Source organism: Vigna radiata, chromosome 11, assembly GCF_000741045.1.
Source record: "Vigna radiata var. radiata cultivar VC1973A chromosome 11, Vradiata_ver6, whole genome shotgun sequence".
NCBI classification, from domain to species: Eukaryota; Viridiplantae; Streptophyta; class Magnoliopsida; order Fabales; family Fabaceae; genus Vigna; species Vigna radiata.
The window spans coordinates 17,291,179-17,306,087 of record NC_028361.1 but is presented as its reverse complement, the minus strand read 5'-3'; the positions used below and the strand labels follow the sequence as shown (position 1 = coordinate 17,306,087).

At 29.1% G+C, this 14,909-nt stretch overlaps 1 protein-coding gene across 1 annotated transcript; it reads right to left on the bottom strand.

The window, feature by feature from the left end:
* Positions 1–4,508: 4,508 nt before the first annotated feature.
* Positions 4,509–6,606, bottom strand: LOC106776893 (clavaminate synthase-like protein At3g21360). The gene is made up of 3 exons (XM_014664362.2): positions 6,105–6,606; positions 5,277–5,533; positions 4,509–5,000 (listed from the first exon to the last, which is right to left on the bottom strand). Exons 1-3 carry the CDS (start codon positions 6,486–6,488, stop codon positions 4,655–4,657), a joined length of 987 nt encoding a protein of 328 aa, XP_014519848.2. The 5' UTR covers positions 6,489–6,606; the 3' UTR covers positions 4,509–4,654.
* Positions 6,607–14,909: the final 8,303 nt, after the last annotated feature.

Sequence of the window (14,909 nt, the reverse complement as noted above, 5' to 3'; positions counted from 1 at the left end):
TATATTTAATTGGTGTCATAAAGGAAATTAAAAATCAATATCATAAATGTTTATAGTTTAATTTTACATATAGGGTGGGTAATTACTTTTTTTTTAATATATGTAAAGTGTTTTAGAACTTCATAACTTAATTCTATATAGTATATGTAGAGTTGTTAATTTTGTTCATTCTACGATGTTTAACCTACCCCCATATAGATTGGGATAAAAAATAGTTCCTAAGACAAAAAAGTTGAAAAGTCTATAGAGTGATTGTTAACAAAAGTCTTATTAACCAATGTTAGTCTATGGACATTTTTAAATATTATTTTTTATAAAAAAAGAGATGTATGATTGGATATATAAACAACAATCAATATTGAACCAAAACTTCACTTATTTTTATTGTGGATCAATTTATTTTAACTTTATGTTTGGATTGATTATAGTACATAAACTATTATATAAATGATTATTATTTGATTAATTTTTTTTTTACATTATATTTTCCTAAAGAGAAGATTAATAATTACTTAACTTTATATAAATATATTTACATCTTGTAATTGTTCATAAAATATTATAAAAATATATATATTTTTTACAATATTAATCATTCCACATCAAAATAGAAGACTATCTATATGTTTTATTTCTCCAAAGACATAAACATAAACTATTCATGAGACAATATTTAAAATATTTTTCAATAATTCCTCAATCATTTCTTATTTAGCATGTTTTTTTGTGGCATAATAGGTACATATGAAAGGAGTGAGATTTTTGTAAGTCTTAAATATCACCTCCTCAAGTCCTTCTCCACTTCTCTATTATTTTCATTTATTTCAAAAATATTTTACATTTTCCCACTATTTTCTTTTATTTCAAAAATATCATACACCTTCCCAATATCTTTAACAATATTTCTCTTTCTCTCCCATTGGAGCATTTACATGACTCATCAATGGAGCATTTACATGGCTCAAATTTGAACTTCTGATATATTTCCTTAAATAAATTTGATTCAATTGTTGTTCAATATATTTTTTTTCCTTCAAATTACTTAATAAATGGTAAAATTTTGTTCTAGAAAAATGTTTATATATATGTGTGTTTCTTTTTACATTTAATATCTATAATTTTTAACATTATATTATGTTTTAACTCACAGACATATTCGACTCAATTAACTTGAATAAAATATTTAATTTATTAGATAAATAATATAAAAATATTATTAAATACTTAAAATATAAAAGAAAAGTTATTTGTCAAAGATTTGAAATTTATTTAGTTTTTTTTGTCATTATAAAATTAGTATATAATAATAATATATTATTATTATTTATTATTAATATAGAATGGAAGTGGTAGAAGCAATAATATTGAAGTTTTCTCTGAATTTTATATTTTGCAATATATCACAAATTCAAATCTGAACCATGTGAATATTTATACTGTTATCACAAATTCATATTGATAGCAGTATTTTCCACTTTAATTTACACTTGTAGAATTACTTTCTCTATACCATACAATGTTAATATTTATCACAAAACCAAATATCATATTTATGTACCATGATGAGATCAATTTGGTAATGTGTTGAGTTCAAACATATATCAATGTAAGATTGATGTACTATATTGTGGAGTAATTTTTGATAACAGATTGACAAGTAATCAATGTTCAAATGTTGTCAAAAAAATGTTGTCTAAATATCATTATCCAATCTGAAAGGATAATGATATTTAGCCTTATGGCTAGAGGATTGTAAAATTCCAAAAAAGAAGCAAATGATTTAAGAAAAAAATTTAATCAGATTGGTTGGTATCTTCCTCCTCTTCATTTCCTCCATTTCATTCTTCACTTCCATCTTCTTCCCCTTCAGCATCCTCTTCTTCTTCACCATCTTCCTCTATGGCGTCTCCTTCTTGATTCTCATTTCCATCTTTCTCTTCTTCACTCCTACTACCATCATTTGCAGTTGCATCACCTTCTGTTTCATTATTTTCCTCTTCATCATCACCCAGATTTTGCATTCCAAATTTCTATTGAATAACAACTATCTCTTGATCAATCTTGTCAAATTTAGATTGATAGATGGCATGATGGCTTGTTAAATCATGCATCTGTCTCACCATATATCTTTCAAACTCATTATTGGGACTAAATGGGGGCAACAACAATACCTATAACTTCACTCGTACGTTATCCTATAAATGTGTATTTAAACAACTTTTAAAGGACTTTGCACCCTAAAAAAGGAGAAACTAGATTAAATACCCTCCTCTGAAAAACTAATAAAATGTTAAACATCTTATTTTTTAAACAAAAGAAAAATGAACTTTTTAAGAAAAAAAAAATAGGAAGAAACTTTAGAAAAAGTTGTCTTATTTTTCTTTCCTATTGTTTTCTCACTTCATATTCCTTGTTTCATCCTCTATAATTTTTCCCTCCTTTATTCCTTTTTATCTCTTCTTCCATTCTTTTAATAATTGTTTTAAGTCCTAGGTTTGTGCGTAAATGATACAATAAACGTATCACTAACTGAATAATGTTGAAAGTTTCACATCGACTAGAGATAAAACGATTTTATATTATATAAATGGATATAAGTTTCATCTTACAAGTCATTTTTGTGGGGTTGAGTTAGACTTAATCCACTTTTTAACATGGTATCAAAGTCATGTATTAAGACAGACCTATCATAGCGAGATTTCTTGTTTGTTTGGCCTATTGTGCCACCCGTTATAGCGATATTTTTTGTTTGTTGGGCATATTGTTCCACTCGTCATCGGACCATCCATTAATGTCTAGTACATACGATTAGTATACAGCAGCATGAGAGAGAGTGTTAGATATACTATCTTTATGCTTTATCTTTACTTTGTTATTATTTTTTATTTTTATTTTGCGCTTAACCCATATTTTTCTATTATAAATAGAGTATCCTATGTGTATATCCAACATAAGAAGGACTAATCTCATACATAGTTTTACTATATTGAACACGGTATCTAGAGCCTTAAGTTTTTTTGAGAAAAAAAAAATCGTCTCCTCTACCACTACACATATCGCTATTGTTGACGGCAGCGCCGTCTACAGTCATTGCTAGGGACAATACCGTCACTAGAAACTTTCTGGTGCCTAGATTAGGGAAATTTCAAAGTCACGATTTTTGAGACTTAGAGGTTGAAATGCATTCTTTATGTCTCCAAATGACTACTGTAAAAATCTTGGTGCAAAAAATTTGTCTTGTTGGTTGGTTTTCAAGCTAACTAAGTTTGGTGGTGAGAGTTGGCTAGGTTGGTACTTGGTGTCAAGATTTGGAAAATTTTCAAAGTCATGATTTTTGAGACGTAGAGACTGGAATATACTTTTTATGTCCCAAATGACTACTGTCAAAATATTAGTGCAAAAAAATTGTCTTATTGGTTGGTTTTTAAGCTAGCTAAGTTTGGTGGTAAAACTTGCCTAGGCTGGTGCTTGGTGGCAAGATGTTGAAAATTTTCAAAGTCATAGTTTTTGGGACTTAAGGGTTGGTATGCACTCTTTATGTTCCTAAATGACTATTAGTGCAAGAAATTTGTCTTGTTGGCTGGTTTTCAAGCTAACCAAGTTTAATGGTGGAACTTGATTAAATTGGTACTTGGTGCTTGGAGTCAAGATTTGTGAAATTTTCAAAATCTTGGTTTTTCAGATTTGATTGTTGGAAAACACTTCAAATGGGTCGAAAATGGTGTTGTGAAGGTTTGGTTGCAAAACCAACCCATCTTGAAGGACTTTAAAATTTTAGAAGTTTAGTTGTTTTTTTTGAAAGTCATAAAAATTAATTTCCTTGAGCGGATTGAATGAAAATTGGAGAGAAGGTTACTTACGTTGTTATTTAGTGGACGGGAAAAAATCATCTCGAAATTCGACCTCTAGATGCATTTTTCTATTTTTCTTGATTTTACTAGTTTTTGGAGTCTACGTTGGGAAAGATGATCAATTAGTAGCACAATGAGTTGTTAACTTTCTTCTTAACCTTTGAAGGTCATTGACAGATTTTCATTTTGCCTATTTGACCTTTTTTCAACTCCTTATTTGTGCACATTGTTTACAATTTTACTCTTTCATTTTCTTCTTCTTTGGTGCTTACTTAGAGCCTATTTCCTTTTTGTTTTTGTCTTTCCAGTTCAAGTCCATTACATCACAATCTGTTCAGCCTTCCTTTCGCTTTCCCAAGGTTACTATCACACCTAATTTCTCATTCTTTCCTTGTGATAAGAGTGGATAATTTTGTTTTAAGGTCAAAGGTGTGTTTATATACAAGCCTTGGTACTAAAAAAAAGTACCGTGAACACGATTGGCCAAAGTTGTAAATTCTTAGTAATAATCTTGAACTGGTCCCGTTTGCATCATTCTCTTAATGTATTTTTGTATTGAAAGTTCCATTACAATAACGAAACGAAGGTTACTATACAACGATAGCAATTACAAAGACAAATAAAGGAAAAAAAAAACATATTATTTGGTTTGGTGGTGCTTTATAAGTAGGTTCTGCAGAGAAGTAATAATTCAAGAAATGATGCATACACTGCTTTTTACTTGTCATACATTGGTGAAATGACAAACTTATTCATAGCTTTTATCCTCTCTTAGCATATAATTTGAATACTATAATATCCAATTACTTGCATGTGGCAACAAGAACTTTCCTTGGAGGAAGGGAAGGCCTTCTACCATGAAGCAAAGCATAGTTATCAAAGAAGAGAACATCCCCTTTCTCCCACTTGAACTGTATGCTCTCATCTTCAATGATTTCTTCACATCTTTTTACTACATGTTCTGGAATCTCTGTTCCATCAGCCATCATTGCTGAGCTAAGCTCCTTCCCATACATCCCTACCAATGTGTTAAACCACATTTTTCTTCCCTTCCTTCCTTCAAATACCTTTGTTAAATTTCTTGGTCCAAGTATTGTCTTCACCCCCCCATTTGCAAGCCACTCCATCTCCATTCCTAGAGCTTTTGCTCTGCAACAGTTTTTCAATCATATCTTGTAAGTAAGGTTCAATCACCCAAATACAGATTTTCATTGCATTCTGTGTTTAAGTTTCTACATTCATAGTTGACAGCGCAGCTTATTCATTTACTCATTATGTTACAGAATGAACCAATCTTATTGCAACATGTTATTAATGTATCACAGGTGTAGATTGAAAGGGATCAAATAGTCTTAGAGTATGCATGCATGCATGTACAAAACTAGTTCATATTCTGTGTTGTTGGCATTTAAAGGAAGAACACACCTTTCCTCAGCTACTTTGCGATCTGAGGTCCCAAAGGCATCTTCCCAACCTCTACCTCTCATGGAGGAGTTATCATTCTGAGTACTACGAGCTGTAAATGAATACTTCAAACCCTTCTCCTCCATCTCCTTCACCTCTTCTGGGAACTCTTTCATCATTCTTTCTGTCACTTTGAAGCTTGGAACAAAAGGGGTCTCTCCCCCTTCAGGAGGAGGTATCTCACAAAACAGTATCACTTTCTTGGGATATTCCTTGATCTGGAAATCAAATCACAAATTTTATTACCATTTTTTTCATTGAGATTATAGTATTGATCGTTTAGGAAAAACATGGAAGTTCCTACATGATGTAACGGATGAACTAAAAATAGATATTGACATTTGCTGTTCAAGGATACAATACCAGTTCAAATATTTTTATTAAATAACCAGACTGCTAGTTTCTCATCATATCATCACTTTCTGCCCCAATCATAGTGTGTGCAAACGTACGAAGGATGAGTTAAGCAAAATATTTTAATATCAGGAAAAGAAGAATATGCAGAGAATATTGTCAAACATTGTCTATTAGTGATATTATTTATACCTTTGTTTCTACCTGGTCAAACAGATTGATTATCAGATTAACTGATGAAAATCATTGGGTCAAACAAGATCTCAGGTTTTTTAGTTGGAACTTCCTAGTACAACAGAAATTAGAGTTGCAAACAAGAATACATGAAATCTGTTTGAAAGTGCTTATCAGAAATGATTATATGATATTGATATGAAGAAACTGGTTAAGTGCATGACACATGATGGTGCTAATGTGAATGTGTAGTTGACTTACCAGAACCATTTCATGGTGATAGTATATGAACTCTGAGAGAGGTCCTTCATTTGCAGTCCACACCCTTTTGTAGATATGTGTACGAGGTGCTGGTCCAACATAACGAATGTCTTCCCACCCAAATGTTTCTACGATTTCATTGAAGTCCTCAGCATTTCTGACATCAAAACCTCTGAGGAGAACAGCACTGTTCTTGATTATCATTTGCTCAAACCAGTCTTTGTTGTTCTCCAGAGCCAAGAGCAAGGATTTCAAGTCACTCTTGGTAGGAGCAGGAGGTTCTAGCACCAAGGGCATGGTTTCCCCATCTACTACTTTTTCTCCCTCACATTTTCCCACCTTCAAGTCCTTGCAAGAAAACTCCATCTTCATGCTTCCCACCATTCTTATTGCAAATAGTTTTATGCAGAGTTTATTACCCTTTGTGGTTTTACCTTCAAAAGGCTTGAGTATATATATATATAATTCAGTAGTGGTTGGTGTTGACAATTGCAATGCTAAAATAACAAGAGGATCCCTTTGTCATTGGCCTAGAGGGATTCTTCTTGTCCTTATATATATTTGTTCATGTTTTACAAGGAAATGAAGATGCTCAATTTGCGAGTTATTGAGAATTACAAAAGAATCGTTGTTTGGATTGATATTAAGACCATTTTTATGGGGGAATTGAACTTATCAGAGTCGGTTTTATAGGATTGAAGTAGACTTAAAAATTCTTAATATGGTATTAAAATTATGATTAGAGTCTATACGATTTTTGTCGTTTGTTAGATATATTGTTTCATTTTCGAGTTATTATCGGATCATTCATTAATGTCTAGTCCTACACTTAGAAATATATATATACTTCAACTAGAGATAAATCCAATTTAAAGTATATAAGTAGGTGCAAACCTCACTGATTTTGTAAATTAAGTTAAATTTAAAGTTCACTTTTTTAACCATTAAAACCATTTTTATGGGTGGAATTGAACTTATCTTCATCTCTTTTTTATTCCAATTTCGTATATGTTATTACAAAACATGCCAAATTGCTAGCGGCACAAGTAATTTATAAACTGTTTGAATGATTATGATTGGGTTAGAGTCAAAAGAAGTGATATGATCAATTATAATACCCAAACCCAACACGTAATGTTCTTAGTAATTATCTCTAAACATTGCTTGAGAAACTCAGATTGTGATTGTGACTTGTGATGAAGCCAAGTAATCCTGTCATTTGCTTCATAAAATTATCGTTAAAATTAACCTGTAAACATTCTTTTAAATAACTACTTGTTGAATATTTTGCATTGTTGTTACATAGCAAGAAAGCATATGCTGACCTATGCATCTTACTAAATCACACCATTTGGTTCAGGTTTGATAGAATTTTATATTGAAGTAAGGTCAAATTTATACTATGTATATGATAAATTTGTTTTATTTTTTATTAATATAAAATATTTAATATATTTTTTATGTTAAGACATATATATTTCAAGAATAGAATCACGTGTTAATTCAATTTTATAAAATTAACTTCTAAATTTATTTTATTTGTAATTTATATTGAATCTATAACAATTCATACGCAAATCAATAATTACTGTTTCATTTTCCTTTTAGATATAATGCTTTTTTTTAAAGGGGTCAAATCAAAAGAACCTAATACCATCAGATCAGGTGCTAATGCGGTTTTTAAGAGAAATAAATAATAGGATATCACATGATTATAAAAGTAAAAAATTTTATATTTTTCAAGAAAAAAGAGAATAAAAAGATAAAAATAATATTAAATAAATATAAAAATTTTAAATGTATAAAAAATTCATTATTCAATTTTTAATCTCCAAACAATAAAATGAAGTCAGATATTATAATAAAGAAGTGTATATCTATATTTGACTACTAAACTTCTGATTTTAACCTTTATAAAATATGCAGTGCGACAGACTAATTATTTTGAATATTTCATTAGTGACACCATGTCCATCACATTTACACTTGTCATGCTTTAAATCAGAGTTTGACCAAAAAGTTTCATTTTGTTTGAAGTTCTTGACTCTGTAATCAATCACTTTAACTGATATATTCTTCTTGGTACGTGTATGCAATAGTTAAAGCCAGAAGCACAGGACATCAGAAAAATCCAACTTACAATAGGTGCATATTTTATTTCAAATTCAGGAAAAACGAGTAGACAAACAAAAGGTAAGTGAGTAAGAAGTAAGCAACTCTGATGCTCTGTAATACTCTACATGCGGTTTCAGAAATATTGGAATTAAGAAATATTTCATGTTTGTATGACTTGATTTGAAATTAATAGCACGCAAAGATTTGTGAAATTGTTATGCATTCTTGTTCTTAGAGATTTACAACAGGTCGGGTCAGATATAAATAATATTTACTCACAATTCGATCTCTTGAATAAAATTGTATACCTTATTTGATATGTTATTTGTCAGTTATTCATTTAAAAAATATCTGCAAGTATTTCAAAACTTGTAAGTATTCATGGATACTCGCAAAAAAAAAATATATTTTATATATTTAAAAATAAAATATAAATAAATTATAAAATTTATAATATAATATAAATTAAATTAAATTAAATATAAATTAAAATTTAATTTTAATTAAATTTAACCTAATAAAATATTTTTTTAAAATTTAATTAAAATTATATAAATTATTTTTTTATTATTTTTTGCGAGTAACAAGTATCCATGGATGAGATAGTATATTATCTGTATCCGACCCGTTTAGAAGCGAATATTAAAATACTCGCTATCCGTTACCCGCGGATAGTAACTACTCACCGCGAATTTTACTTACGAATTTTTTTATCATTCCTACTCGACACATTAAGAAAGATTTAGAAAAATTCAAACATTTTTACTATATTACTTTTGCACTTTTTAAATAACTTGCTTGATGATGTTTTTTTTTAATAAAAATAATAGCAATAATTATCATTTTATATTACTTTTATAATTAAAAATATTTTGATAATTTTTAATTTTTACTAATAAATATTTTTTAATAAATCAAATTTTACACTAATTTTTACTAATTTTATTTTTAAATTCATTCTCACTCACCTCTAATTCTTTTAAAAAATAATAATCAATTTAATTTCAAACCTCTTCAAATTTTTTTATTTATTCTTTTCCAAATTAATCCTCTAAAGTCATCCTGAGATTGTGATAGCACAATTTGCAGTACCTTGTAACCTCGGAATTAGTGATCTAAGTGTTGGGTTCTCAACTGTATCAATAAGAAAATACAGAGTATAATATCAAAGGAAAACATTTTTACTAATTTTGAAAGATTCTATATATAGATAATCTAATCCAACCAATCTGGAAGAAAATGAAAAAAATATGAGAAGAAATATCCACACATCCATTACCTAATTTGTGTATTTAAACAGTGAGTGGAAAAATAAGGAAATGAAAAGAGAGAGAGAGTAGAAAGTGAGGTTATCTTAATCAAGTGGGGGAGAGTAGAAAATGAGAATAAATTTTTGTAGTAGATTCGAGTTATGTGATGGAATAAATCTAATTGTATATTAATATGTTTAAAGAATAATTTATAAAATAATTTTTTAAAATAATTCAATGTAAAAAAATTAAAATTTAAATCAAATTTAAATTAAAATACAAAGTTATTATAAAATTTTAATAAATAAAAATAATATTTCATAATAAAATCTATTAAAAAATTTTTTTAATGATTTTATTTTATTTATTAATTTATTATTTTAATTTTCATATAAGACATATTAAAAAATAATATGTATATTAAATGTTAATCAATATATTTTTACATAATCGAATTACTTTCAAATTCCTTTCCAAATCTTCTTGTTCCATCAAAAACAGTGTAAAGTAAATAATGATTTTCATTTTTTTATAATTTTGTTTTTTAAATTTTATAAGTAAAGTAAACTTTTTTATTTAAAAGCAAATAATGTAGAAGTTTCAGGTTAGAAATAATACATATATATTATAAAGTTGGTCATGCCTTTAGTTTGACTTCTTCATTATTAAACTTTGTTAAAAGTTTTGTTTTGTAAGGTTTTAATTATAATAAAAATATGATTGGAATCATAATTGTTATGTTGCATCATCACATTGTCATGGACCTTTTGCAAGGTTTCTATAACCTACACGTGGCATGTTTTCTTTCTTTTTTTTCTAAGTTCTGTTAGCTAATATTTTGATGTTAGTGGTGATAACGGACACTACACCGTGATGATTTTTCTTTATTTCATTTATGAAATAGCGCTATGCAGATATCCTGATATCAATAGTATAAAAAGAAATATTATGTTTGTCAGTTATTTATTTAAGGGTTAAATATGTTTTCAGTCGTTATACTTTGAGACGATTTTGATTTTAGTCAATTTTTAAATTATGGTACAATTTAGTCCTTCAATTTTAGAAAACTCTGGTTTTAGTCTTTTTTTACCAAATTTTTTTAACTTTATTTGTTTTTTAACATTGAAGCAAAAATGTGTGAAACAGTGTAAACAATCCAAATGCTATAATGAAACGTGTTTGAAACAACAAATAAAGTTAAAAAAAATTTGTAAAAAGGACTAAAACCAGAATTTTCTAAAGTTGAAGGACTACATTGTACCATAGTTTGAAAATGGACTAAAACCAAAATCGCCTTAAAGTATAGAGACTAAAAACATATTTAACCCTTTATTTAAAGTGGTTCTCAATCTTTTTATATATTTAAAATATTTTAATTTTTATAATTTTTTGTTTAATTTGATATATTTTATGATGATATCTAAATCATTAATAATATTTTGTTCATGTGAGTTATGAATAAATAAAGTGTAACTTTTTCACGTGACAATTTAAACAAAGGTTGATGTAAATACGTGATAATTGAAAGTGGTTTCAACGATGAAAGGTATTTGAGTGTGTTGTTTGAGGATTAGGGTTTTGTTTCTGAAAAGGGAAGAAAGGCTGAATTTTTCGTTGTTAGGTGGAACTGTTTTCATAAGGAAAATCCTTCTCTTAAGAGAAGTCGTGGTGGGTGGTTGTAAAGGTATGACTTCTTCGCAATGTTGTTTGTCTTGCTCGAATAGTTGGGGTCAATGAATTTCTCGTTCATCACATGGTAGCGGTTCAAGGGAAGTTGGAATAATCTTCATATGCAATTGTGGTGACATAACAGTAATCAAAATGACAAAAACTTCAAAGAATGGTGTGAGACAATTTCGAGGATTTCATCACTACAGGGTTTTATGAATAATACCATTTTCTGTTATTTTTATTTGACTTATGTTTTGGTAATTATCATTGAATTTTAAGATTTTCTGATGAATAATATAGTAGATCTTCTAATGTCATGTCTTATAACTATTTCAAGTAGTGCTATGAAGAAAACGATTAAAGCGATGCTACAATTATCAGGTAAAGGAAGAAGATTTATGATTTGGAGAATTCAGTGAAAGTTTTGAATAAAAGGATGTAATTGTCAGTAGGAGTTGTGTGTGTTGTTAGTGAACATTATTTAAATAAACTAATTACTTAAAAACTAGTTGGATTCACATCATACCTTGTGAACAATGTTATTTATATTGGGTTTACATGATATTACCTTATCGGACCTAGACCAAATAATTACCATAATTAATTTGTATTAATAAGATGGAATGATATCAACTATGCATTCAAAGGTGCTCGAGATGATCCTAAAATGCAATGTGGCCAAGATGCTCTCGGTCATATGTGAACCATTAATCTTGGCATTGTAGGTAAACATGATGTCATATAAGCATGATACATTATCTCATGTGTTAGTCGAGATGATCTCAAACATATACAATACATTAACCTTCAGACTTGATATGATTCAAATAAGAATCTTGAGATACTATGACACTATAGGTAACATCGTCGATATAATACCAATATGATAATACATAAGAATGTAAAACAAAAAAATCATGTATTTTTACCACTTTGTCCTATACGTATAGTCTTTAAATAAATTTTCATTATGTATTGTTAGGGACTTAGACTCACTCTTGGATTCCCAACAATCTCTCCTTCAAGGGTGAGTCCCTTCTACATAAGTACACTCTCCTTCTAGAGGAAACATTCTCAATCAACCACAACCACGAGTAGCCCTTTCCAACTTGCTTAACTAAATATACTCGTTTGAGCTGGCCACTAAGACAAACCATCGGTTCTGAACCACTGTTGGGTCTATCAAATAGGGGGTTCACTGGGGAGACACAATACCAATGAGATCTGAGCCAATCACATAAGGGATCGACACCACTCTTTACCCAAAACCTTAAGACAATAATGGGTATTTCATTTTTATATAATGCTCTATTTTCTCGTTTCTATCGAATGAGAGACTTAGACTCATACTTAGATTTTCAACATGTACTACCATTTTATTTCTTCCAAGTATGTTTTATATTATGTATACATCTTCACATTTAAATAATTAATACAAAAACTATAAATTTTTAAAAATTATATTTTTGCAGTTAAATATTTAAATAAAAACAATTTTTTTTTCATATTTCTTATTTACAATAAATAAAACTAATTATCTTATTCTTCATAAAGTTATTACAAAATTGTTCTTTATAAATTATTTTAACTATAAAAATATAGATTTCTCATATTTAATTCAAATCAAATATCTTAAATCATCTTATGTTTTATTCTTATTTTAGTACACATCTATTATTAACTTATTTTAAAAGCCAAAAATTTATGAATAAATACAATCAAGTAATTACTTATTTTTAATTTTTGAACATTCAACCTCATAATTATTATTAACTAAATTTATTTAACCAAATAAATATTCATTTTCTATTTATTTTTTTTACAAAAAATTACAACAACTAAAAAATATTGCTACAATAATTTTTCCTCACCTCGGTTTATTTTAAATTTAATTTTTCATCTTTATTTTAAAATAGTTCCAAAAACAAAACAAAAAAATCCAACTCAATTCGATTTTCCAATTTTCGAATTCTAACTGACTTTCTGGCCATCCACGTCAACAATGGAGGTCGGAGTTTGACTATCCGAAAATCTAATTCTCACCTATGCCACAAATATACAGGTAAAATTTTATGAATAATATGCTATCCAGAGTATAAAAAGAATGAAGTGTTGCAAGAAAAAATTTCCGAAATTTTGCACTGTTTCTTAGTAATTTGATTTCTGCATGTCTGGTACNTTCTCTCAGTTAATGCTTTTGTCATGTTTCTGCCTTTTAATTCAATCAATACAAAAATTCCATTACAATTTAATTTTTTTCCTGACCGAATAGATATGTGTCACTTAAGTCCATATGTACTAACATGTATAAGGACAACATTACNTTAAGTACTTACTATTCATAATTAACTACAATAATATTAAAAAGTTATTGAATAAAGTATAAATAGTATATTTTATAAGGTATATAATTTACGTTTATTAATTATTGTATTTATTTCTACTTGATACAATTAGTTGATTTAGATATTAGAGCGTTTTCTACAAACANAATNCTTATTTAGTTTGGAAAGAAANGATATTTCTAAGATTGAAGGCTTGAAGTCTCGGTACATAAGATCCTCTCNGACCAGTGCACAATCAAGAAGAATGAAGGAGAAGTGGTTATTAGACTCTAGGAGCAACTAAGGCCTCTTTAGCGATAAGNGGTGCTTATCGACAACACTTCATTAATGGCATCACGGAGGCCTCANTCCCTAAGTAGTGGAAGGCCCTCACCCTAGACCATTATGATGAGAACACTGACCNTAATGAGTATGTTGTCGTGTACATCACTAGTAAGTCTCTACTTGACTAACGATGTAGTCATGTGCAAGGCATTCTTGACAACTTTGAGAGAGGCAACTCTAGAGTGGTTCACCCGCCTACCTCCCTACTCAATTGATTGCTTTCNTACCCCAACGTCAACCTTCATAATGCAATTAACCACTAACAGGCACCNTCATCTTACCTTTCTAGCACTCCTTAACGTGAGGCAAGAGAAAGGAGAGTCCTTGTGAACCTTCATTAACGTCAGGCAAGAGAATATCTGAGAAGAGAAAAATATCAAGTCTAGAAACACTCTCAAGCTTCATTGTAATATAAGCTTACTATTGTAACAAGAGAGAAAAGAGAAAAACACTCAGCGAGTCTATAGATTGTATTGTATTGAACATATATCCTCTTTGTGAGAGTAATCATGTAAGATTTGTATGCAATCTGACTGATTGCATATTCTGAAGAAAATCCAAACACTTGTTGATTAACTCAAGTGAGTTAAGGATTACTAGACATCGTATCAGGTTGATACCGGGATTGTCTAGTGGAAATCAGGAGTGGCTGAAACTTAACTAGACGGTGTATAAGGTGGATACCAGGAGCGTCTAGAGATACAAGGTGAAGAATACTACGCAACTAGGAGTGAGTGAAACTCAACTAGTCGGTATATCAAGTGAATACCAAGAGTGTCTAGGGATACCAGAAGTGGTGAAAATACTTAGTTATAATCTTGTTGAAGATTATAGTGGAGTCATCTAAGGTGTTAGAGGAGACTGGACATANCTCAATTGGAGTGAACCAGTATAAGAATAACNNTGCACTTACTGTCTTATTCTCTCTAAATGCTTCTCTTACAAAACCTACAGTTGCAATTTTATTCTTAATATAAGACCTTCCTATCTTAAAGGACTTTCCATTAAAAATGAAGTTTTATTAAAACGCTATGACACATATTTCGTAACTACTAAAGAGCACTTGAAAAGAACTTATTGTTTAAACTAATTTCAAGGTC

What these genes read in the sequence shown, in the direction of transcription:
- LOC106776893 (XM_014664362.2), bottom strand. Translation starts at nt 6,488, where the DNA reads ATGGTGGGAAGCATGAAGATGGAGTTTTCTTGCAAGGACTTGAAGGTG. An exon ending in ATCACCATGAAATGGTTCTG is followed by an intron (nt 5,534 to 6,104) that starts GTAAGTCAACTA and finishes TTTGATTTCCAG; the next exon opens with ATCAAGGAATATCCCAAGAA. An exon ending in CGCAAAGTAGCTGAGGAAAG is followed by an intron (nt 5,001 to 5,276) that starts GTGTGTTCTTCC and finishes AAACTGTTGCAG; the next exon opens with AGCAAAAGCTCTAGGAATGG.